At 49.3% G+C, this 27,668-nt stretch overlaps 1 protein-coding gene across 2 annotated transcripts in view; it reads left to right on the top strand.

The window, feature by feature from the left end:
* The first annotated feature begins 755 nt into the window (after positions 1–755).
* The window catches only part of GPR143 (G protein-coupled receptor 143), a 70,129-nt gene continuing 43,216 nt past the window's right edge, over positions 756–27,668 (top strand). The window contains exons 1-4 of one of the 2 annotated variants that reach the window (XM_068132773.2): positions 756–1,259; positions 19,240–19,349; positions 23,104–23,198; positions 26,954–27,046. In XM_068132773.2, coding sequence (XP_067988874.2) covers positions 995–1,259; positions 19,240–19,349; positions 23,104–23,198; positions 26,954–27,046 — 563 coding nt within the window. In that variant the 5' untranslated portion in view covers positions 756–994. The remainder of the gene's footprint in view (positions 1,260–19,239; positions 19,350–23,103; positions 23,199–26,953; positions 27,047–27,668) is intronic. The other variant, XM_068132775.2, reaches the window with a different exon arrangement.

Below are 27,668 nucleotides of genomic sequence, written 5' to 3'. Positions count from 1 at the left end.
CGTGCTTGGGGCCTTAAAGTTCAACATAAAGTTTTTTTATCAAAAATAATGCAGATGTATAACAATCCACCAATGCAAGTTCAAAAATGAATGCAGATCCTTTACTTTGCAATACAAACGCAATTCCCGCCATTTCCACCCACGATCGAGGCCCTCCACAGTCGGCTTCTATCAGTTCGGCCGCGCCTCTTCTTCCTCCTAGTCCTACAACTTCGTCTCACTTCTTTCACTCAAAATGTACGAAATTCTGCCGCATGAAATTATGTAGAGGACTCGTCGGGGGGATATAACGTACATAAGGAAGGCGTTGTAGCAGAAGAATCAAAATAAAAGTGGAAGAACATGAGGAAATGGGAGCTATTCTGGACCCACAGCCAAACCCGACAAACCATTGCAATACACCCCGAACGTCTAGCGCCGCCACAAACCACCATGGAATTGCAGGTGGCGCGGTTTTTTAAAACCATTGATATTAAAATAAAACGTAGCCTATAACCACCAGGATTTTATGCTGATTCCGAATCTGTGTCTAAAACTTTTCTCCTATGTGTAGTTCTTGAGTTATAAGCGGACATCCAGACAGACACACATATACACACACACACAGACACTCCTCCTTTATATATAGAGATAGATTATGTACAGTCAGTAACCTCTGGTCACCACATGGCAAGTTGCAAATGCGGTACCATTTTAGCCCCGCCCCTTGGGGTGGAGTCAAATACCAATAAATACAATTACGCACATTTTAAAATGAAACTATTTGCTTGTCTTTATCAAATTGAAATCTAATTTTCTTGTCTTCCCTTGCCATTTTTTCATGATTCATGTGGAATGAAAAGGAACGTTTGATGGATCATGGATCACGTGACCTAGTGCAGCATGGAAAGGCGCGTGATGAGCGTTCACACGACGGGGAGTGGTTTGAGTTGAAGTGAACATTGTGTCGGTAACTCAAACGTCCTGTGAGGAATCTGTGAAGGGTTTAGCAAGAATGGCTTCTCCACGACTCGAGTCTTTCTGTTGTCCAAACCACAACCCGGCCACCGCCATGGTGCTCAGGTTCAGACCGAACGTCTACAACGGACTGTGTCTCGTGAGTGCAGGTGTGAGCGTGATCGGTGCTGCTTTCCAAAACGTGCCTCGGGTCCGTCGTGGTGCCGCGCAGCAGGTGGGACCGCTGCGCGCTCCCAAGCCTCGCTCCGCTGCCGGGGGCGTGGTGCGAATGTTGACCACCTGTGACATCCTTGCGTGTCTAGGTAAGGTAAGCCCTTTGGGAAAGTTCAATCATCACACCGAACTTTTTCTCAATGTAACATTTTACTCAAGTCTAACGCCATATAATTTCGCTTCCAACTAAACTCTCCTCGAAGCCCAACCGAGCTATAAACCGTCAGCCAGGCGCAGGTGTTACACAGGTAGGGTGATTTATCATTGCGTGTTCCCTCGTTACTCGTATGGACGTTAAACTGAATGTCTCGTCTACCAACATTAGTTGGTGGACCTTAAAGATCGCACGGTGTCCTTCACGAAGAGTAGGCGAGCTATCGCCGGCACCCTGTCCAAATTACAAATTCCTGCCCAAACTACAGAGGAAATTGCATCGGCGGCACAGCCACGCCCTCAGCCAATGATGCTACCCCTCAATATCACAGCCACGCCCTCAGCCAATGATGCTAACCCTCAATATCACAGCCACTCCCTCAGCCAATGATGCTGCCCCGCAATATCACAGCCACACCCTCAGCCAATGATGCTACCCCTCAATATCACAGCCACGCCCTCAGCCAATGATGCTAACCCTCAATATCACAGCCACTCCCTCAGCCAATGATGCTACCCCTCAATATCACAGCCACGCCCTCAGCCAATGATGCTACCCCTCAATATCACAGCCACGCCCTCAGCCAATGATGCTACCCCTCAATATCACAGCCACGCCCTCAGCCAATGATGCTACCCCTCAATATCACAGCCATGCCCTCAGCCAATGATGCTAACCCTCAATATCACAGCCACTCCCTCAGCCAATGATGCTACCCCTCAATATCACAGCCACGCCCTCAGCCAATGATGCTACCCCCTCAATATCACAGCCACGCCCTCAGCCAATGATGCTACCCCTCAATATCACAGCCACGCCCTCAGCCAATGATGCTACCCCTCAATATCACAGCCATGCCCTCAGCCAATGATGCTACCCCTCAATATCACAGCCACACCCTCAGCCAATGATGCTACCCCTCAATATCACAGCCACGCCCTCAGCCAATGATGCTACCCCTCAATATCACAGCCACTCCCTCAGCCAATGATGCTACCCCTCAATATCACAGCCATGCCCTCAGCCAATGATGCTACCCCTCAATATCACAGCCACTCCCTCAGCCAATGATGCTACCCCTCAATATCACAGCCACTCCCTCAGCCAATGATGCTACCCCTCAATATCACAGCCACTCCCTCAGCCAATGATGCTACCCCTCAATATCACAGCCACTCCCTCAGCCAATGATGCTACCCCTCAATATCACAGCCACTCCCTCAGCCAATGATGCTATCCCTCAATATCACAGCCACTCCCTCAGCCAATGATGCTACCCCTCAATATCACAGCCATGCCCTCAGCCAATGATGCTACCCCTCAATATCACAGCCATGCCCTCAGCCAATGATGCTACCCCTCAATATCACAGCCACTCCCTCAGCCAATGATGCTACCCCTCAATATCACAGCCATGCCCTCAGCCAATGATGCTACCCCTCAATATCACAGCCACGCCCTCAGCCAATGATGCTACCCCTCAATATCACAGCCACTCCCTCAGCCAATGATGCTACCCCTCAATATCACAGCCACTCCCTCAGCCAATGATGCTACCCCTCAATATCACAGCCACTCCCTCAGCCAATGATGCTACCCCTCAATATCACAGCCACTCCCTCAGCCAATGATGCTACCCCTCAATATCACAGCCACTCCCTCAGCCAATGATGCTACCCCTCAATATCACAGCCACGCCCTCAGCCAATGATGCTACCCCTCAATATCACAGCCACTCCCTCAGCCAATGATGCTACCCCTCAATATCACAGCCACGCCCTCAGCCAATGATGCTACCCCTCAATATCACAGCCACTCCCTCAGCCAATGATGCTACCCCTCAATATCACAGCCACTCCCTCAGCCAATGATGCTACCCCTCAATATCACAGCCACGCCCTCAGCCAATGATGCTACCCCTCAATATCACAGCCACTCCCTCAGCCAATGATGCTACCCCTCAATATCACAGCCACTCCCTCAGCCAATGATGCTACCCCTCAATATCACAGCCACTCCCTCAGCCAATGATGCTACCCCTCAATATCACAGCCACTCCCTCAGCCAATGATGCTACCCCTCAATATCACAGCCACTCCCTCAGCCAATGATGCTACCCCTCAATATCACAGCCATGCCCTCAGCCAATGATGCTACCCCTCAATATCACAGCCACGCCCTCAGCCAATGATGCTACCCCTCAATATCACAGCCACTCCCTCAGCCAATGATGCTACCCCTCAATATCACAGCCACTCCCTCAGCCAATGATGCTACCCCTCAATATCACAACCCCTCCCTCAGCCAATGATGCTACCCCTCAATATCACAGCCACTCCCTCAGCCAATGATGCTACTGCTCAATATCACAGCCATGCCCTCAGCCAATGATGCTACCCCTCAATATCACAGCCACTCCCTCAGCCAATGATGCTACCCCTCAATATCACAGCCATGCCCTCAGCCAATGATGCTACCCCTCAATATCACAGCCATGCCCTCAGCCAATGATGCTACCCCTCAATATCACAGCCATGCCCTCAGCCAATGATGCTACCCCTCAATATCACAGCCACGCCCTCAGCCAATGATGCTACCCCACAATATCACAGCCATGCCCTCAGCCAATGATGCTACCCCTCAATATCACAGCCACTCCCTCAGCCAATGATGCTACCCCTCAATATCACAGCCACTCCCTCAGCCAATGATGCTACCCCTCAATATCACAGCCATGCCCTCAGCCAATGATGCTACCCCTCAATATCACAGCCACTCCCTCAGCCAATGATGCTACCCCTCAATATCACAGCCATGCCCTCAGCCAATGATGCTACCCCTCAATATCACAGCCATGCCCTCAGCCAATGATGCTACCCCTCAATATCACAGCCACGCCCTCAGCCAATGATGCTACCCCACAATATCACAGCCATGCCCTCAGCCAATGATGCTACCCCTCAATATCACAGCCACTCCCTCAGCCAATGATGCTACCCCTCAATATCACAGCCACTCCCTCAGCCAATGATGCTACTCCTCAATATCACAGCCACGCCCTCAGCCAATGATGCTACCCCACAATATCACAGCCATGTCCTCAGTCAATGATGCTACCCCTCAATATCACAGCCACTCCCTCAGCCAATGATGCTACCCCTCAATATCACAGCCACTCCCTCAGCCAATGATGCTACCCCTCAATATCACAGCCACTCCCTCAGCCAATGATGCTACCCCTCAATATCACAGCCACGCCCTCAGCCAATGATGCTACCCCACAATAGCACAGCCATGCCCTCAGCCAATGATGCTACCCCTCAATATCACAGCCATGCCCTCAGCCAATGATGCTACCCCTCAATATCACAGCCATGCCCTCAGCCAATGATGCTACCCCTCAATATCACAGCCATGCCCTCAGCCAATGATGCTACCCCTCAATATCACAGCCATGCCCTCAGCCAATGATGCTACCCCTCAATATCACAGCCACGCCCTCAGCCAATGATGCTACCCCACAATATCACAGCCATGCCCTCAGCCAATGATGCTACCCCTCAATATCACAGCCACTCCCTCAGCCAATGATGCTACCCCTCAATATCACAGCCACTCCCTCAGCCAATGATGCTACCCCTCAATATCACAGCCACGCCCTCAGCCAATGATGCTACCCCACAATATCACAGCCATGTCCTCAGTCAATGATGCTACCCCTCAATATCACAGCCACTCCCTCAGCCAATGATGCTACCCCTCAATATCACAGCCACTCCCTCAGCCAATGATGCTACCCCTCAATATCACAGCCACTCCCTCAGCCAATGATGCTACCCCTCAATATCACAGCCACGCCCTCAGCCAATGATGCTACCCCACAATAGCACAGCCATGCCCTCAGCCAATGATGCTACCCCTCAATATCACAGCCATGCCCTCAGCCAATGATGCTACCCCACAATGTCACAGCCATGCCCTCAGCCAATGATGCTACCCCACAATATCACAGCTATGCCCTCAGCCAATGATGCTACCCCACAATATCACAGCTACGCCCTCAGCCAATGATGCTACCCCACAATATCACAGCCATGCCCCCAGCCAATGATGCTACCCCTCAACATCACAGCCACGCCCTCAGCCAATGATGCTACCCCTCAACATCACAGCCACGCCCTCAGCCAATGATGCTACCCCACAATATCACAGCTATGCCCTCAGCCAATGATGCTACCCCACAATATCACAGCCACGCCCTCAGCCAATGATGCTACCCCACAATATCACAGCCATGCCCCCAGCCAATGATGCTACCCCTCAACATCACAGCCACGCCCTCAGCCAATGATGCTGCCCCGCAATATCACAGCCACGCCCTCAGCCAATGATGCTACCCCACAATATCACAGCCACGCCCTCAGCCAATGATGCCACCCCACAATATCACAGCCATGCCCTCAGCCAATGATGCTGCCCCGCAATATCACAGCCACGCCCTCAGCCAATGATGCTACCCCACAATATCACAGCCACGCCCTCAGCTAATGATGCCACCCCACAATATCACAGCCATGCCCTCAGCCAATGATGCTGCCCCGCAATATCACAGCCACGCCCTCAGCTAATGATGCCACCCCACAATATCACAGCCATGCCCTCAGCTAATGATGCTGCCCCGCAATATCACAGCCACGCCCTCAGCCAATGATGCTGCCCCGCAATATCACAGCCACGCCCTCAGCCAATGATGCTGCCCCGCAATATCACAGCCATGCCCTCAGCCAATGATGCTGCCCCGCAATATCACAGCCACGCCCTCAGCCAATGATGCTACCCCACAATATCACAGCCACGCCCTCAGCTAATGATGCCACCCCACAATATCACAGCCATGCCCTCAGCCAATGATGCTGCCCCGCAATATCACAGCCACGCCCTCAGCTAATGATGCCACCCCACAATATCACAGCCATGCCCTCAGCCAATGATGCTACCCCTCAATATCACAGCCACGCCCTCAGCCAATGATGCTACCCCACAATATCACAGCCACGCCCTCAGCTAATGATGCCACCCCACAATATCACAGCCATGCCCTCAGCCAATGATGCTGCCCCGCAATATCACAGCCACGCCCTCAGCTAATGATGCCACCCCACAATATCACAGCCATGCCCTCAGCCAATGATGCTGCCCCGCAATATCACAGCCATGCCCTCAGCCAATGATGCTACCTTGCAATATCACAGCCATGCCCTCAGCCAATGATGCTACCCTGCAATATCACAGCCATGCCCTCAGCTAATGATGCCACCCCACAATATCACAGCCACGCCCTCAGCCAATGATGCTACCCTGCAATATCACAGCCACGCCCTCAGCCAATGATGCTACCCTGCAATATCACAGCCATGTCCTCAGTCAATGATGCTACCCCACAATATCACAGCCACGCCCTCAACCAATGATGCTACCCCACAATATCACAGCCACGCCCTCAGGTAATGATGCCACCCCACAATATCACAGCCATGTCCTCAGCCAATGATGCTACCCCACAATATCACAGCCACGCCCTCAGCCAATGATGCCTCCCCTCAATATCACAGCCATGCCCTCAGCCAATGATGCTACCCCGCAATATCACAGCCATGCCCTCAGCTAATGATGCTGCCCCGCAATATCACAGCCATGCCCTCAGCTAATGATGCTACCCCACAATATCACAGGCACGCCCTCAGCCAATGATGCTACCCCACAATATCACAGCCATGCCCTCAGCCAATGATGCTGCCCCGCAATATCACAGCCATGCCCTCAGCCAATGATGCTGCCCCGCAATATCACAGCCATGCCCTCAGCCAATGATGCTACCCTGCAATATCACAGCCACGCCCTCAGCCAATGATGCTACCCCTCAATATCACAGCCATGCCCTCAGCCAATGATGCTACCCTGCAATATCACAGCCACGCCCTCAGCCAATGATGCTACCCCTCAATATCACAGCCATGCCCTCAGCCAATGATGCTGCCCCGCAATATCACAGCCATGCCCTCAGCCAATGATGCTACCCCACAATATCACAGCCATGCCCTCAGCCAATGATGCTGCCCCGCAATATCACAGCCATGCCCTCAGCTAATGATGCTGCCCCGCAATATCACAGCCATGCCCTCAGCTAATGACGCTACACCACAATATCACAGCCATGCCGTCAGCCAATGATGCTACCCCACAATATCACAGCCATGCCCTCAGCTAATGACGCTACCCCGCAATATTACAGCCATGCCCTCAGCCAATGATGCTGCCCCGCAATATCACAGCCATGCCCTCAGCCAATGATGCTACCCTGCAATATCACAGCCATGCCCTCAGCCAATGATGCTGCCCCACAATATCACAGCCATGCCCTCAGCCAATGATGTTACCCCGCAATATCACAGCCATGCCCTCAGCTAATGACGCTACACCACAATATCACAGCCATGCCGTCAGCCAATGATGCTACCCCACAATATCACAGCCATGCCCTCAGCTAATGACGCTACCCCGCAATATTACAGCCATGCCCTCAGCCAATGATGCTACCCCACAATATCACAGCCATGCCCTCAGCTAATGACGCTACCCCGCAATATTACAGCCATGCCGTCAGCCAATGATGCTACCCCACAATATCACAGCCATGCCCTCAGCTAATGACGCTACACCACAATATCACAGCCATGCCGTCAGCCAATGATGCTACCCCACAATATCACAGCCATGCCCTCAGCTAATGACGCTACCCCGCAATATTACAGCCATGCCCTCAGCCAATGATGCTGCCCCGCAATATCACAGCCATGCCCTCAGCCAATGATGCTACCCTGCAATATCACAGCCATGCCCTCAGCTAATGACGCTACACCACAATATCACAGCCATGCCGTCAGCCAATGATGCTACCCCACAATATCACAGCCATGCCCTCAGCCAATGAAGCTACCCTGCAATATCACAGCCATGCCCTCAGCTAATGACGCTACCCCGCAATATCACAGCCATGCCCTCAGCCAATGATGCTGCCCCGCAATATCACAGCCATGCCCTCAGCTAATGACGCTACCCCGCAATATCACAGCCATGCCCTCAGCCAATGATGCTGCCCCGCAATATCACAGCCGTGCCCTCAGCTAATGACGCTACCCCGCAATATCACAGCCATGCCCTCAGCCAATGATGCTGCCCCGCAATATCACAGCCATGCCCTCAGCTAATGACGCTACCCCACAATATCACAGCCATGCCCTCAGCCAATGATGCTGCCCCGCAATATCACAGCCATGCCCTCAGCTAATGATGCTGCCCCGCAATATCACAGCCATGCCCTCAGCTAATGACGCTACCCCGCAATATCACAGCCATGCCCTCAGCCAATGATGCTACCCTGCAATATCACAGCCATGCCCTCAGCTAATGACGCTACCCCGCAATATCACAGCCATGCCCTCAGCCAATGATGCTGCCCCGCAATATCACAGCCATGCCCTCAGCCAATGATGCTGCCCCGCAATATCACAGCCATGCCCTCAGCTAATGATGCTGCCCCGCAATATCACAGCCATGCCCTCAGCCAATGATGCTACCCTGCAATATCACAGCCATGCCCTCAGCCAATGATGCTACCCCGCAATATCACAGCCATGCCCTCAGCTAATGACGCTACCCCGCAATATCACAGCCATGCCCTCAGCCAATGATGCTGCCCCGCAATATCACAGCCATGCCCTCAGCCAATGATGCTGCCCCGCAATATCACAGCCACGCCCTCAGCCAATGATGCTACCCTGCAATATCACAGCCATGCCCTCAGCCAATGATGCTACCCTGCAATATCACAGCCATGCCCTCAGCCAATGATGCTTCCCCTGCAATATCACAGCCACACCCTCAGCCAATGATGCTACCCCACAACATCACAGCCATGCCCTCAGCCAATGATGCTACCCTGCAATATCACAGCCACGCCCTCAGCCAATGATGCTACCCTGCAATATCACAGCCATGCCCTCAGCCAATGATGCTACCCCTCAATATCACAGCCATGCCCTCAGCCAATGATGCTACCCCTCAATATCACAGCCACTCCCTCAGCCAATGATGCTACCCCTCAATATCACAGCCATGCCCTCAGCCAATGATGCTACCCCTCAATATCACAGCCACGCCCTCAGCCAATGATGCTACCCCTCAATATCACAGCCACTCCCTCAGCCAATGATGCTACCCCTCAATATCACAGCCACTCCCTCAGCCAATGATGCTACCCCTCAATATCACAGCCACTCCCTCAGCCAATGATGCTACCCCTCAATATCACAGCCACTCCCTCAGCCAATGATGCTACCCCTCAATATCACAGCCACTCCCTCAGCCAATGATGCTACCCCTCAATATCACAGCCACGCCCTCAGCCAATGATGCTACCCCTCAATATCACAGCCACTCCCTCAGCCAATGATGCTACCCCTCAATATCACAGCCACGCCCTCAGCCAATGATGCTACCCCTCAATATCACAGCCACTCCCTCAGCCAATGATGCTACCCCTCAATATCACAGCCACTCCCTCAGCCAATGATGCTACCCCTCAATATCACAGCCACGCCCTCAGCCAATGATGCTACCCCTCAATATCACAGCCACTCCCTCAGCCAATGATGCTACCCCTCAATATCACAGCCACTCCCTCAGCCAATGATGCTACCCCTCAATATCACAGCCACTCCCTCAGCCAATGATGCTACCCCTCAATATCACAGCCACTCCCTCAGCCAATGATGCTACCCCTCAATATCACAGCCACTCCCTCAGCCAATGATGCTACCCCTCAATATCACAGCCATGCCCTCAGCCAATGATGCTACCCCTCAATATCACAGCCACGCCCTCAGCCAATGATGCTACCCCTCAATATCACAGCCACTCCCTCAGCCAATGATGCTACCCCTCAATATCACAGCCACTCCCTCAGCCAATGATGCTACCCCTCAATATCACAACCCCTCCCTCAGCCAATGATGCTACCCCTCAATATCACAGCCACTCCCTCAGCCAATGATGCTACTGCTCAATATCACAGCCATGCCCTCAGCCAATGATGCTACCCCTCAATATCACAGCCACTCCCTCAGCCAATGATGCTACCCCTCAATATCACAGCCATGCCCTCAGCCAATGATGCTACCCCTCAATATCACAGCCATGCCCTCAGCCAATGATGCTACCCCTCAATATCACAGCCATGCCCTCAGCCAATGATGCTACCCCTCAATATCACAGCCACGCCCTCAGCCAATTATGCTACCCCACAATATCACAGCCATGCCCTCAGCCAATGATGCTACCCCTCAATATCACAGCCACTCCCTCAGCCAATGATGCTACCCCTCAATATCACAGCCACTCCCTCAGCCAATGATGCTACCCCTCAATATCACAGCCATGCCCTCAGCCAATGATGCTACCCCTCAATATCACAGCCACTCCCTCAGCCAATGATGCTACCCCTCAATATCACAGCCATGCCCTCAGCCAATGATGCTACCCCTCAATATCACAGCCATGCCCTCAGCCAATGATGCTACCCCTCAATATCACAGCCACGCCCTCAGCCAATGATGCTACCCCACAATATCACAGCCATGCCCTCAGCCAATGATGCTACCCCTCAATATCACAGCCACTCCCTCAGCCAATGATGCTACCCCTCAATATCACAGCCACTCCCTCAGCCAATGATGCTACTCCTCAATATCACAGCCACGCCCTCAGCCAATGATGCTACCCCACAATATCACAGCCATGTCCTCAGTCAATGATGCTACCCCTCAATATCACAGCCACTCCCTCAGCCAATGATGCTACCCCTCAATATCACAGCCACTCCCTCAGCCAATGATGCTACCCCTCAATATCACAGCCACTCCCTCAGCCAATGATGCTACCCCTCAATATCACAGCCACGCCCTCAGCCAATGATGCTACCCCACAATAGCACAGCCATGCCCTCAGCCAATGATGCTACCCCTCAATATCACAGCCATGCCCTCAGCCAATGATGCTACCCCTCAATATCACAGCCATGCCCTCAGCCAATGATGCTACCCCTCAATATCACAGCCATGCCCTCAGCCAATGATGCTACCCCTCAATATCACAGCCATGCCCTCAGCCAATGATGCTACCCCTCAATATCACAGCCACGCCCTCAGCCAATGATGCTACCCCACAATATCACAGCCATGCCCTCAGCCAATGATGCTACCCCTCAATATCACAGCCACTCCCTCAGCCAATGATGCTACCCCTCAATATCACAGCCACTCCCTCAGCCAATGATGCTACCCCTCAATATCACAGCCACGCCCTCAGCCAATGATGCTACCCCACAATATCACAGCCATGTCCTCAGTCAATGATGCTACCCCTCAATATCACAGCCACTCCCTCAGCCAATGATGCTACCCCTCAATATCACAGCCACTCCCTCAGCCAATGATGCTACCCCTCAATATCACAGCCACTCCCTCAGCCAATGATGCTACCCCTCAATATCACAGCCACGCCCTCAGCCAATGATGCTACCCCACAATAGCACAGCCATGCCCTCAGCCAATGATGCTACCCCTCAATATCACAGCCATGCCCTCAGCCAATGATGCTACCCCACAATGTCACAGCCATGCCCTCAGCCAATGATGCTACCCCACAATATCACAGCTATGCCCTCAGCCAATGATGCTACCCCACAATATCACAGCTACGCCCTCAGCCAATGATGCTACCCCACAATATCACAGCCATGCCCCCAGCCAATGATGCTACCCCTCAACATCACAGCCACGCCCTCAGCCAATGATGCTACCCCTCAACATCACAGCCACGCCCTCAGCCAATGATGCTACCCCACAATATCACAGCTATGCCCTCAGCCAATGATGCTACCCCACAATATCACAGCCACGCCCTCAGCCAATGATGCTACCCCACAATATCACAGCCATGCCCCCAGCCAATGATGCTACCCCTCAACATCACAGCCACGCCCTCAGCCAATGATGCTGCCCCGCAATATCACAGCCACGCCCTCAGCCAATGATGCTACCCCACAATATCACAGCCACGCCCTCAGCCAATGATGCCACCCCACAATATCACAGCCATGCCCTCAGCCAATGATGCTGCCCCGCAATATCACAGCCACGCCCTCAGCCAATGATGCTACCCCACAATATCACAGCCACGCCCTCAGCTAATGATGCCACCCTACAATATCACAGCCATGCCCTCAGCCAATGATGCTGCCCCGCAATATCACAGCCACGCCCTCAGCTAATGATGCCACCCCACAATATCACAGCCATGCCCTCAGCTAATGATGCTGCCCCGCAATATCACAGCCACGCCCTCAGCCAATGATGCTGCCCCGCAATATCACAGCCACGCCCTCAGCCAATGATGCTGCCCCGCAATATCACAGCCATGCCCTCAGCCAATGATGCTGCCCCGCAATATCACAGCCACGCCCTCAGCCAATGATGCTACCCCACAATATCACAGCCACGCCCTCAGCTAATGATGCCACCCCACAATATCACAGCCATGCCCTCAGCCAATGATGCTGCCCCGCAATATCACAGCCACGCCCTCAGCTAATGATGCCACCCCACAATATCACAGCCATGCCCTCAGCCAATGATGCTACCCCTCAATATCACAGCCACGCCCTCAGCCAATGATGCTACCCCACAATATCACAGCCACGCCCTCAGCTAATGATGCCACCCCACAATATCACAGCCATGCCCTCAGCCAATGATGCTGCCCCGCAATATCACAGCCACGCCCTCAGCTAATGATGCCACCCCACAATATCACAGCCATGCCCTCAGCCAATGATGCTGCCCCGCAATATCACAGCCATGCCCTCAGCCAATGATGCTACCTTGCAATATCACAGCCATGCCCTCAGCCAATGATGCTACCCTGCAATATCACAGCCATGCCCTCAGCTAATGATGCCACCCCACAATATCACAGCCACGCCCTCAGCCAATGATGCTACCCTGCAATATCACAGCCACGCCCTCAGCCAATGATGCTACCCTGCAATATCACAGCCATGTCCTCAGTCAATGATGCTACCCCACAATATCACAGCCACGCCCTCAACCAATGATGCTACCCCACAATATCACAGCCACGCCCTCAGGTAATGATGCCACCCCACAATATCACAGCCATGTCCTCAGCCAATGATGCTACCCCACAATATCACAGCCACGCCCTCAGCCAATGATGCCTCCCCTCAATATCACAGCCATGCCCTCAGCCAATGATGCTACCCCGCAATATCACAGCCATGCCCTCAGCTAATGATGCTGCCCCGCAATATCACAGCCATGCCCTCAGCTAATGATGCTACCCCACAATATCACAGGCACGCCCTCAGCCAATGATGCTACCCCACAATATCACAGCCATGCCCTCAGCCAATGATGCTGCCCCGCAATATCACAGCCATGCCCTCAGCCAATGATGCTGCCCCGCAATATCACAGCCATGCCCTCAGCCAATGATGCTACCCTGCAATATCACAGCCACGCCCTCAGCCAATGATGCTACCCCTCAATATCACAGCCATGCCCTCAGCCAATGATGCTACCCTGCAATATCACAGCCACGCCCTCAGCCAATGATGCTACCCCTCAATATCACAGCCATGCCCTCAGCCAATGATGCTGCCCCGCAATATCACAGCCATGCCCTCAGCCAATGATGCTACCCCACAATATCACAGCCATGCCCTCAGCCAATGATGCTGCCCCGCAATATCACAGCCATGCCCTCAGCTAATGATGCTGCCCCGCAATATCACAGCCATGCCCTCAGCTAATGACGCTACACCACAATATCACAGCCATGCCGTCAGCCAATGATGCTACCCCACAATATCACAGCCATGCCCTCAGCTAATGACGCTACCCCGCAATATTACAGCCATGCCCTCAGCCAATGATGCTGCCCCGCAATATCACAGCCATGCCCTCAGCCAATGATGCTACCCTGCAATATCACAGCCATGCCCTCAGCCAATGATGCTGCCCCACAATATCACAGCCATGCCCTCAGCCAATGATGCTACCCTGCAATATCACAGCCATGCCCTCAGCTAATGACGCTACACCACAATATCACAGCCATGCCGTCAGCCAATGATGCTACCCCACAATATCACAGCCATGCCCTCAGCTAATGACGCTACCCCGCAATATTACAGCCATGCCCTCAGCCAATGATGCTACCCCACAATATCACAGCCATGCCCTCAGCTAATGACGCTACCCCGCAATATTACAGCCATGCCGTCAGCCAATGATGCTACCCCACAATATCACAGCCATGCCCTCAGCTAATGACGCTACACCACAATATCACAGCCATGCCGTCAGCCAATGATGCTACCCCACAATATCACAGCCATGCCCTCAGCTAATGACGCTACCCCGCAATATTACAGCCATGCCCTCAGCCAATGATGCTGCCCCGCAATATCACAGCCATGCCCTCAGCCAATGATGCTACCCTGCAATATCACAGCCATGCCCTCAGCTAATGACGCTACACCACAATATCACAGCCATGCCGTCAGCCAATGATGCTACCCCACAATATCACAGCCATGCCCTCAGCCAATGAAGCTACCCTGCAATATCACAGCCATGCCCTCAGCTAATGACGCTACCCCGCAATATCACAGCCATGCCCTCAGCCAATGATGCTGCCCCGCAATATCACAGCCATGCCCTCAGCTAATGACGCTACCCCGCAATATCACAGCCATGCCCTCAGCCAATGATGCTGCCCCGCAATATCACAGCCGTGCCCTCAGCTAATGACGCTACCCCGCAATATCACAGCCATGCCCTCAGCCAATGATGCTGCCCCGCAATATCACAGCCATGCCCTCAGCTAATGACGCTACCCCGCAATATCACAGCCATGCCCTCAGCCAATGATGCTGCCCCGCAATATCACAGCCATGCCCTCAGCTAATGATGCTGCCCCGCAATATCACAGCCATGCCCTCAGCTAATGACGCTACCCCGCAATATCACAGCCATGCCCTCAGCCAATGATGCTACCCTGCAATATCACAGCCATGCCCTCAGCTAATGACGCTACCCCGCAATATCACAGCCATGCCCTCAGCCAATGATGCTGCCCCGCAATATCACAGCCATGCCCTCAGCCAATGATGCTGCCCCGCAATATCACAGCCATGCCCTCAGCTAATGATGCTGCCCCGCAATATCACAGCCATGCCCTCAGCCAATGATGCTACCCTGCAATATCACAGCCATGCCCTCAGCCAATGATGCTACCCCGCAATATCACAGCCATGCCCTCAGCTAATGACGCTACCCCGCAATATCACAGCCATGCCCTCAGCCAATGATGCTGCCCCGCAATATCACAGCCATGCCCTCAGCCAATGATGCTGCCCCGCAATATCACAGCCACGCCCTCAGCCAATGATGCTACCCTGCAATATCACAGCCATGCCCTCAGCCAATGATGCTACCCTGCAATATCACAGCCATGCCCTCAGCCAATGATGCTTCCCCTGCAATATCACAGCCACACCCTCAGCCAATGATGCTACCCCACAACATCACAGCCATGCCCTCAGCCAATGATGCTACCCTGCAATATCACAGCCACGCCCTCAGCCAATGATGCTACCCTGCAATATCACAGCCATGCCCTCAGCCAATGATGCTACCCCTCAATATCACAGCCATGCCCTCAGCTGATGATGCTACCCTTCAATATCACAGCCATGCCCTCAGCCAATGATGCTACCCTGCAATATCACAGCCATGCCCTCAGCTAATGATGCTACCCCTCAATATCACAGCCATGCCCTTAGCTGATGATGCTACCCTGCAATATCACAGCCATGCCCTCAGCTAAGATGCTACCCCACAATATCACAGCCATGCCCTCAGCTAATGATGCTACCCCACAATATCACAGCCACGCCCTCAGCTAATGATGCTACCCTGCAATATCACAGCCATGCCCTCAGCCAATGATGCTACCCCACAATATCACAGCCACCCCCTCAGCCAATGATGCTGCCCCGCAATATCACAGCCATGCCCTCAGCCAATGATGCTACCCCTCAATATCACAGCCATGCCCTCAGCCAATGATGCTACCCTGCAATATCACAGCCACCCCCTCAGCTAATGATGCCACCCTGCAATATCACAGCCATGCCCTCAGCCAATGATGCTACCCCTCAATATCACAGCCATGCCCTCAGCCAATGATGCTACCCTGCAATATCACAGCCATGCCCTCAGCCAATGATGCTACCCCGCAATATCACAGCCACACCCTCAGCCAATGATGCTGCCCCGCAATATCACAGCCACGCCCTCAGCCAATGATGCTACTCCTCAATATCACAGCCATGCCCTCAGCCAATGATGCTACCCCTCAATATCACAGCCATGCCCTCAGCCAATGATGCTACCCCTCAATATCACAGCCATGCCCTCAGCCAATGATGCTACCCTGCAATATCACAGCCACCCCCTCAGCTAATGATGCTACCCTGCAATATCACAGCCATGCCCTCAGCCAATGATGCTACCCCTCAATATCACAGCCATGCCCTCAGCCAATGATGCTACCCTGCAATATCACAGCCATGCCCTCAGCCAATGATGCTACCCCGCAATATCACAGCCACACCCTCAGCCAATGATGCTGCCCCGCAATATCACAGCCACGCCCTCAGCCAATGATGCTACTCCTCAATATCACAGCCATGCCCTCAGCCAATGATGCTACCCCTCAATATCACAGCCATGCCCTCAGCCAATGATGCTGCCCCGCAATATCACAGCCATGCCCTCAGCCAATGATGCTACCCCTCAATATCACAGCCACGCCCTCAGCCAATGATGCTACCCCGCAATATTGTGCTGCATACAAAACAAGAAAAGGCAATCAGAGATTGCAGACCCTCGCTCGGCCGTGTTTGTGTGGTTGATTTTGTGTGGTGTTTATTAGCTGCTGTATTTGTGTGGTTTATTGACGACGTAGATTTATGTTCAATCCAATATGGCTGCTGAACCACGTGACTGATGACATCATCAATTTAATTCGCCCATACAATTTTTTTGTAGATCACGCTCGATAAATTTCAAACTCATCGGCTCAAGCGTTCTACTTGCCTAATTATGACGTCATAATTAACGCATCGATGACATCATCATGAATATATATTGTTCCCCATGGGGAGTACTTCACAATGAGCCATGTTCCAATTTTATGCCTCCGAGGCATTATGTTTCCGGGTTGTACGTCGTACGGGCTAAACCTCGGTTTTCTCAGGAACCATATGTCCGATTGAGACGAAACATTCAGGGTAGGAGTGACACCCATGCAGAATGTTTTTATGATAATTGTGACGTCATAGGTCACGTGGCATGGCAACCTTCTTGGATTAAAAGCAAATAATTAAAAAATTATTTGTCAGAAACCGCTGAATTGAAAAATTTCAAACTTGGCACATCGTCAAGTACTCCCAATGGGGAACAAAAGCATGATAATGATGACACCATAGGTGAAGTGGTATACCAGCCAAAATGTTTTAATCGAATTCCTTATCCTAAAAATCTGAAATGGCATGCACATGATCAATGACCCATTTGTATTGAAATATTACATTTATGACATCATAGGTCACATGGTTTGGCAGCCATATTGGATTGAAGGAAAATATGAAACAATTATATCTCTGAAACCAACCTGGTGTTGGGCTAGCGGCTAGGGTGCCAGCTTAGGATCCTAGGATCCTGGGTTCGAATCCCGGTCGATTGCTGAATTAACGCCAGGGGGGTTGACTCAGCCTGTCATCCTTCCGAGGTCGGCTAATTGAGTACCAGTTCACTGGTAATTCCCTGCTTGTCGTAAAAGGCGACAAACAGGGTTGGCGGCAGGAAGGGCATCCGGCCGTAAAACATTGCTTCAAAAAGGGGACCAAAAAAACAACAACAACCACGGTCCCCGAAAAAGCCAACCCCCGCTTGCGGGGAAAAATGGCCTCTAAAGGTGGTTTTTTTTTGTTTTTGTTTTTATCTCTGAAACCGCTCAACCTATCGATGCAAAATTTTACGAATATCATCTAACAGCACTGTTGCATATATTTTGAAAATGATGTCATAGGTCACGTGGTTTGGCAGCCATCTTGGATAGAAAAACGAACCTTGTCCGATCAACACGAAACTTCACAAACGTGATCCACTACCCATACATATGCAGAGTGATGGCATCTACCCGTTGTGGGATTATGTGGAGGCATATTGGCGACACAGTCGCATTTTCTTGTTTTCCATGGAATGGTTTCTGAGATATAGAGGTGCAAAGTTTCTCGGTTTTTCCAAGATGGCGCCTGTATCACGTGACTTATGACGTCATAGTTATCTTTTAAAAATTCTACAGGAGGAGGCGCTCCTATGGGGAACATTTCTTGGCAATCGGACCAACGGTTGCAGAGAAAAGCATGCTTGTGTTCTGTGCGCACAAACAGACAGACAGACAAACGGACCCAAATGCAATACCCTCTCCTCTGGCGAGGGTAATAAGTTGAGCCTTTAGGGGGGAGTGGTGGGAAAAGGAGTAGCGGAATGAAGGAAGCGCATTATTAATCATTCCTTAATTTTAGCTTATGCTTGGATGTGAAATGTTCGGTTGGATCGAGCGGCTTTCATATTGTGCTGTGTTTTGTTTCCAATGGATACCTCTCTTTGAGATGTGTATTCCTGTCATTGATTATTTTTTAGGAATCATTGTTCGCTCTACAGTCTGGCTTTCTGCTCCTGCCTTTGCGGATGGGATGTCTATGGGAAATAACTCTTCAGTTTTTCCTGGAATTTTCTGTGCTTCCACTTCGGTAAGTCACAGCTTTCCTTACCTTACCATTCATTGGATTGGGATTTGGATGATCACTTCCACAAAATAGCAAAATGAGCTTAATATGTTGCCCTAATCTGTCGATTTCTAAAATCCCAAAAATTCCTTTTGCGGAAAATATTATGTCATGGGAATTGGTATCAAAGGCAAAGTGAAACTCTATCATTTCCCAAGTATGGTTTATGTAATAATAATAATAATAATAATAATAATACATTTATTTTATATAGCGCTTTTCAAGAAGCCCAAAGGCGCTTTGACAGAGTACAAAAAACAAGTACAAAAAGACAAAAATCAACAGGTAAATAATCAAAGCAAAAGGAAGGAGAAGGAGAAGAGATAGTCAGGGGTTAAATGCTGTTTGTATACTGAATCGAGGCTCGTGAAAGCTGACATTTACTTCACAAACAAATCAACCAGACAAACAAAATATATAAAAAGAGGGAGCGGAAGCCAAGAGAAGGGGAAGCACACAAACACTTGAGAGCACGCAACATTTAAGAGCAGGGAGATGTGTGGGAGGGAGAGGGCTTGGGGGGAGGAGGCGTGGGAAGGGGGGGGGGGTGGGAGAGGTATAAAACATATGGACACTGCCAGGACTTCCAGGAAAGAAGTTGGAATTTCAAACAAGGTGGATCTGGGGTGAATTAGCGGGGGTAGAAAAGATCAAGGTTTTGGATGGGGAAAGATAAGAGATGGTGGTGAACAGATGTTTTAAAGACCTGGAGGGAGGAGTGGGATTGAAGGGATTGTGGGAGTTTGTTCCAGAGGTGGGAGAAAAGAGGAATGAAAGAGTGAAGGTGAGCAGAGAGCCGAGATTTCGGCAGTTTAACCATCAGAGGGTTGCTGGCAGATCTTATGCGACCTGTAGGAATATTTGGGGGACAAAGCACAGAGAGAGCTGGGGGAGCAAGGCCAGAGAGGAGTCGGTAGAAGACAGAAAGACCACCTACCTGCCAGCGGTGAGTGAGTGAAAGGCCCTCGGAGATAGCTTCATCATGGGAGATTCCAATGATTCTGAAAGCTTTGGTTTCAACAGCGTGAAGCCGAGCTAGGTGTGAGGCAGGAGCACCGGCCCATAGGGGAGAACAGTATTCCATTGAGCTGCGGATGAAAGCCTTGTATGTGGTGAGGAGCTCAGGTGTGCCTAGGAAGGACTTCGCACGACGGAGGATGCCCAGTCAGCGACTGGCTTTGGAAGCCAGCTTGGAAATGTGGTTTTCTCAAGAAAGATCATGGCAGATAGTGAGACCCAAAAGCTTGAGCGACAGAACTTCTTGGAGAGGATTGTTGAGAAAGTTGATGGGGGGGTTGTCCAGTCGATCTTTTCGGAGAGACATAGTAAGAGTGTGAGATTTGTCTGGATTGAAAGACATGTTCCACTTGTTTGACCAGTCTGTGATTTTGTCCAGGTCTTCAGAGAGTGAGGAGGATGCAGACTGCCGATCTGAGGGAAGAGGAATGGAGCGGCAGAGAGTAGAATCATCAGCAAAGAGATAGAGAGGATTTTGCAGAGAGTCGGAGAGATCATTGATAAAGACCAGAAAAAGCACAGGGCCCAGAAGACTGCCTTGGGGAACTCCAGCCTGAACAGGAAGGGGAGATGAGAGAAATCCATTCAGGGCCACACGTTGACGACAACCAGAGAGGAAGTCCGCAAGCCATGCATGGAGATTTCCATGGATACCATAGGAGGAGAGTTTGGTGAGCAGAGCTGGGTGCCAGACCGTATCGAAGGCACGTGATATGTCAAGGGAGACAGCTCTGATTTCCTGTTTGGCATTGAGGACCTCCATACATTGTTGAGACAGCAGAAGCAGCATGTCCAGAGTAGAATGACCTGGTCTGAATCCAAATTGATGATCGGAGATCAAGCCATTGGAGAAGAGGAAGGATTTCATATCCGAAGCAATGATGGATTCCATGACTTTGCTGATAATTGGGAGCAGGTTGATGCAATCTTAAACAAACCGATTCCATGTTGTATTTATACGTTTAAAATGTATCTTGTTTGGTGGCATGCTCTTTTTCTGGTTGAATATTGAGTTTTACCTGTGTGGGAAGCGGCCGCCGTAAGCAGGAGACGGCAGAACATATGAATAGACACCACAATTTGCATTATATAATAGATTAATTAAATGCAGTTTAGGAAGGTACAGTACCTGGGTGACTTTTTTCCCCGAAATTAAATTTCAAATTCATCAGTTCACCATTTTCTCAGAACATGCCAGTTGCCACCCCACCCCTCTCACCCAAAGATGGAGTACAGGACTATGGGGTTGAGTCACGCATCCTGGGAAAGGATTTGGTGTTTGAAATATACTACACCATTTGATTAGCGGTCACCGATATCTAGCACTTCACCACAATTTGGGATGTCCACAATGTAAGTTTGAAGTCAGGTAAAATAAATGGTTAAAAGTGCAAGGGATATATCACTGGGTAATCCTTATGATTGGGTCACAGTGAAAGGATCTTTTGGACCGCTGTGACTGTCGCATATCATTTCCAACAGAAAGTCATTTCGAAAATGTCATTTTCCGGAAAGTCATTGAAACGAGCTCGGAATCCAGCTTAAAACTACTTTGTCTCAACTTTTCTTAATAATTATAATCAATCACACTTTGCGATATTAAATTTAATGAGAATGAACCTCCCCCTTTCCCCCAAGCCTGTGAAATATTTGAAGTGTGGTTATTGCTAAATGGTAGAAACGAAAACATATTTCAACCTTAAAGTTTGCAATCTTTAAAAGAAATACAAGATCGAGGCTCATGGAAGAGTGACAAAACAGAGGGTAACGGGAGAGTTCAGGGAACAGCTTACCCCACACAGTGTCCAAGTATATAATCCAATTTAAATAAGATTGTGATTTTAACGGTCGTATTCATAAATTCCGTAAGTTTAGCGTCATTGATGGTGTCGTATGCGCCAACTTGTTAGCATGTCCAAGTACTGCTGAATGGACGGGGTTTGAAAGATTCAAAAATGTGATTTGTGCTCTAGTGTTCAAGTATATAATTAATTCGAAGTAAAATAAAGATTTTAAAGGCTGTAGAAAAAAAAAAAGAAGCTTCTTCAGAAGTTTACCGTTGTATTTGCTCTAAAATTTGACACAAATGATATTTGTTGTGTTGTGACTAAAGTTTTTTCACGGCATTAAAAAAATCGGGGTCCAAGGGGGTTTACTGGGGGTCAAAGTGCATCCAGGTTTGACCCCCAAAAATAGGAATTTGCTATTTCCTCTGAAACTACACACACTATTTCTGTGAAACTTGATCACAACCTTCATCACCCATGATGTACCGAATATTGTTGACGGCACTAAAAAAAATCTGCCCCTTTGGAAATCTACGGGGGGTGGAGGTATTGTCCCCCAAAATAGGTATTTTCTTTCTTCTCAGAAACTACATATGCAATTCTGATGAAACTTGACCACAACCTTAATCACCTGTGTTGTATCAAAGTTTGTTTCTGGCATTTAAAAATCGGGGTCTAAGGTGGTTTCTGGGGGATGGGGGCTTGCCCCCCAAAATAGGTATTTGCTTTTTTTTCTCAGAACCTTTGTTTGTTTGTTTGTTTGACGTCTTACGATTATGTTAGTGTGATTCTACATGCTGCCCTGTCTTCTAGCAAGCATTGAAATTGGTTTAAAATACCTTTAGTCGGTGCAGTATACTGTTTATTCTACCAGGTGAGCACCAGGGGTATTTCCCCTATGTTTCTTCCTCCAGGTGTGGATACAGTTTTTTTACTCTGCTAATTTCCTATGGGCATTCTGTTATGCTGCTGACAACTACCTCACGATGAAGCGAGCTGCAGGAAAAAGGTTAGAATACCGGTGCATTTGTAAGAACACGATGTCTAATTAAGTACAGGGTGACCCAAAAAAACTCCCACATTTCAAAGGTAAGTGAAAAAGAAAATGGTTAAAGATAATCAAGATATTATTTGCACACATGAAACTTCATTCAACACAGTTTTTATTCATCATGTTTTAAAGATGACATCCTCCAAATGGTGGCCGTCATTGTCTATACACGCTTGGGGGCGATTTCTGAAGGCTGCCATGGCTCGACGGGTCATGTCGGGTGGAACAGCGGCTATCTCCTGCTGAATAGCAACCTTAAGGGCTTCAAGAGTTTGGGGTCGATGAGTATACACTCGTGATTTAAGGTAGCCCCACAGAAAAAAATCACAAGGGGCGAGGTCAGGGGAACGGGCCGGCCACCCAACATCGCCACGCAACGAGATCACCCGATCCGGAAACACTTCCCTCAGCACTTGCAATGATCTTCGAGCTGTGTGTGCCGTAGCTCCATCTTGCTGAAACCACACATCGAGTTCTTCAAGCTCAAGGTGTTCGAGTTGTGGCCTTAGAAAGTTTTCGAGCATATCAATGTAACGGTCAGAAGTTACGGTAACAGTTACACCACCCTCTTCAAAGAAATAAGGACCCACGATGCCAACATCGGCAACAGCGCACCACACAGTCGCTCGATCGGAGTGCAACGGTCTTTCGTGGAGCATGCGAGGGTTGTCTTCGGAGCAATAGCGAAAATGTTGTTTGTTTACACAGCCACTCAAATGAAAATGAGCTTCGTCACTGCACAAGAGAACAGCATCTTCCGGAACACGTTGCAGAATGTTCTCGCATAACTCCCTGCGGCTTATCCACTCTCTCGCATTGAGTTCTTGCACAACCGTCATTTTGTATGGATGGAAGTGGAGGTCTTTGTGTAAGATTCTACTTGCAGTTTCCCGGGATATCCCTACCGCTAAAGCATGCTTCTGCGCAGAACGTCTCGGAGACAGCACAACAGATCGCCTCAATGCTTCAATATTATCAGGCGTACGAGCGCTCCTGGGTCGACCAGGTGATTTTCTTTTTAAAGCTGAGCCTGTTGCCCTGAAATTCTCAACCCACTGCAAGATGGTTTTCCGATCTGGAACGTTTTGGTTCCGTGGAATACTGAAACGTCTTCGAAAGGCCCTCTGCACGGCGATCACGGAACGGATGTTTGTGAAGAACGCTTCGACAGCGAACGCACGGTGTGCTCCCGACCACGCCATGTTGGCGACTGAGGACGGTTGGGGTTGGGCTACCAACAGACCCTAGCCCCGCCCCTCCGGCCTCACTACTGCCAGTGCTACAGCCTTTCGAAATGTGGGAGGTTTTTTTGGGTCACCCTGTATTACAATCATTGTTTGTTTACAATCATGGCAATACTCCCCTTGTTCCGGCTCAACTCCACTGCCTAATTTGACTTCCACTTAATTTTACTTCCTGTTAGGGGCATCTTTCCCCACCTTATGAAAAGTTTGTGCCCTAAGATAAGTAGATATAAAACAACTGTAGAACAGCACTCAGTAGAGCGCATACCTCTGCCAGGCTGAACAGTTTACCTTTTGTATCCCACTGATAGGCCAGATCTAGATCCAGACAAAAACCAAAACATAATTGCCTTGTTCTTGTCACCGAACCAACTCATCCACCAAGTTTTGTCATAACTAACTCGTCCACAACTTTTTGAGATATCATGACATGTATCGTTTTTGGCCCTATCTCTGAATGGTGAAGAATGACTTGAAAATTCTAGTATCCGATCCGGATCTTCACCAAAGTCAAACCAATTCGTCCTTGTCAGACACCCAACATGTCCAAGTTTCGTCCGAATTCGACGATAACTGTTTTGAGATATCCTGCTCACAAACGGACAAACGTGTGGAATACATAACCTCCGTTCACCCTCAAAAGTGGTTATTACATACATGCCAAACGATGCATGAATTGGTTCATTCACCCACACGTAACTTAAAACAGGTGAGCACACCTCCCTGCTGTATTTGATGCAAACCTGTTGTCTGTCTGTACAATGGATGATGTAAAATTAGTTTTTGGTTTACAGTATTCTACAGTCACGTGAAAACGTAAGTACACCCCATGTAAAGTTTTGACTTTTTCAACATATTTCAAAATACAGCTATTTGATCTTCATTTCAACAATATTGATAGATAAAGGTGATATAATATAACAAATATCATGAAACATTTACATTTTGTAGTCTATTGTATAATTTAAATAAACATAAATGCAAATTTCACATGTGGAAAAAGTAAGTACACCCCTACATTTATCACTACTTCAAATACCTAAAATTAGAATCAGGTGCACCTGCTCAGGTGCAAATGATTAGAACATCGTTAGAGAGGATCTTGGAGGAACCTGTCTTATTTAAACCTCAGACATTTAGTTTGGTTTGCTCTTTGTTGTTGAAGTGTGCGGCGTCACCATGCCTCGATCAAAAGAGCTCTCTGAGGCCTTCAGAAAGAAGGTTATAGATGCCTACGAGTCTGGGAAGAGATGTAAAAAGATCTCCAAACAATTTGAAATCAATCATTCGACTGTCCGGAAGATCATCTACAAGTGGAGAAGATTCTAAAGAACTGCCAACTTGTTCAGGCCAGGCCGCCCCAGAATGTTCAGCCCGAGAGCAGACCGCAATATGCTGAAAGAAGTCTCTAAGAACCCCAGAATGTCATCACGGGACCTACAGGTAGCTCTTGCCACTGTTGATGTCAAAGTGCACGAGTCTACCATTAGAAAGAGGCTGCACAAATTTGATCTACATGGGAGGTGTGCCAGGAGGAAACCTTTGCTGTCCAGAAAGAACATCAGGGCAAGACTAAAGTTTGCCAATGAACACCTAGGCAAAGACCAACACTTCTGGAACAATGTGCTCTGGACAGATGAGTCAAAGGTAGAGCTATTTGGGCACAGTACCAGAAGACATGTTTGGCGAAAACCAAAGACAACATTTGACCACAAGAACCTGATACCAACTGTAAAGCATGGTGGTGGAAATATTATGGTTTGGGGCAGCTCACCATCATATAATCCACTATTAATTCTTCATTGTACCAGAGGGTGCTTGAGGATGATGTGAGGCCATCTGTTAGAAGGTTGAAGCTCAACCGAGGGTGGACCTTGCAACATGACAATGACCCTAAACATACCAGTAAATCCACCAAGGAATGGGTGAAAAGAAAGAAATGGAGGGTTCTGGAATGGTCAAGTCAAAGCCCGGATCTAAATCCCATCGAGATGCTGTGGGGGGATTTGAAACGAGCTGTGCATGCAAGAAACCCCTCAAACATCGCACAGCTGAAAGAATTCTGCATGGAGGAGTGGGCAAAAATTTCTCCCAGTCGATGTCAGAGACTGGTAGACAGTTATAAGAAACGCCTACTTGAGGTTGTTTCTGCCAAATGGGGCAATACCACCTATTAGAGCCATGGGTGTACTTACTTTTTCCACATGCGAAATTTGCATTTATGTTTATTTAAATTATACAATGGACTACAAAATGTAAATGTTTCATGATATTTGTTATATTATATCACCTTTATCTATAAATATTGTTGAAATGAAGATGAAATTGCTGTATGTTGAAATATGTTGAAAAAGTCAAAACTTTACATGGGGTGTACTTACTTTTTCACGTGACTGTACATTCCATCTTCCTTTCCTGGAGTCTTTGGCTTCATTCGTTGTGATGTACTTTCCAATTTCTACCCCACAGCACTATGATGTTGTACAACATCCTAACTTGGGGATTGTGCACTGTGCTGTGTGTGGAAGGAATTACTTTGCTCTACTATCCCAGCATCTTCAGGTGAGTTACCATTTTCCTTTCAAAAGTCAGATAACCCACGGAAACGATACGTTTTGAATTTGGAAAGAGTGGCAGTTCATTCTCACCTGAACTGGAGGTTGAGAGGGAGAAACTGCTGTTTGGCTCACAGTTACGATCTTGATGACTGGCAGAGCAGCATTGATTGCTGAGGACTCGACAAATTTAATCTGGAGGGATTCTGAGCTTGACGAGTCAAGATCTCAATGATGGATGGTGCTCAGCTGATGGCCCAGATAGCCAGCACTTATCAAACAGGGTTCACCTATCTGTGTGCACGTGCATGCACAACCACCCTCGAGGAATTATCGACAATGATCCCAACGGTCCAAAAGGCCTTCTCTCAGTAATCCAATGGCAAAGATAAGTGGTGTTGCAAGGACTTATAATGGTAACCAGATATAGACTGCATTCGATTTAACCAATAACCATAGATACCACAAAAAGAGCACAATGCCATGTTTAGAAAAAAAACAAACATATAGATGGCATGATGACACACGGAAGTGAAGATTATCAAAATCTTTCAACTCTATAAATAGCAAATCACAAGCAGATCTAAAATCCTCCACTTCAACTGATAATCGATCGTAATCATATTTAC

The sequence above is a fragment of the Myxine glutinosa genome, unplaced genomic scaffold (assembly GCF_964187855.1).
Source record: "Myxine glutinosa unplaced genomic scaffold, kmMyxGlut1.1 SCAFFOLD_1885, whole genome shotgun sequence".
Classification (NCBI taxonomy): domain Eukaryota; kingdom Metazoa; phylum Chordata; class Myxini; order Myxiniformes; family Myxinidae; genus Myxine; species Myxine glutinosa.
The sequence above is the reverse complement of the archived record's forward strand: the minus strand, read 5'-3'. Positions and strand labels throughout refer to the sequence as shown.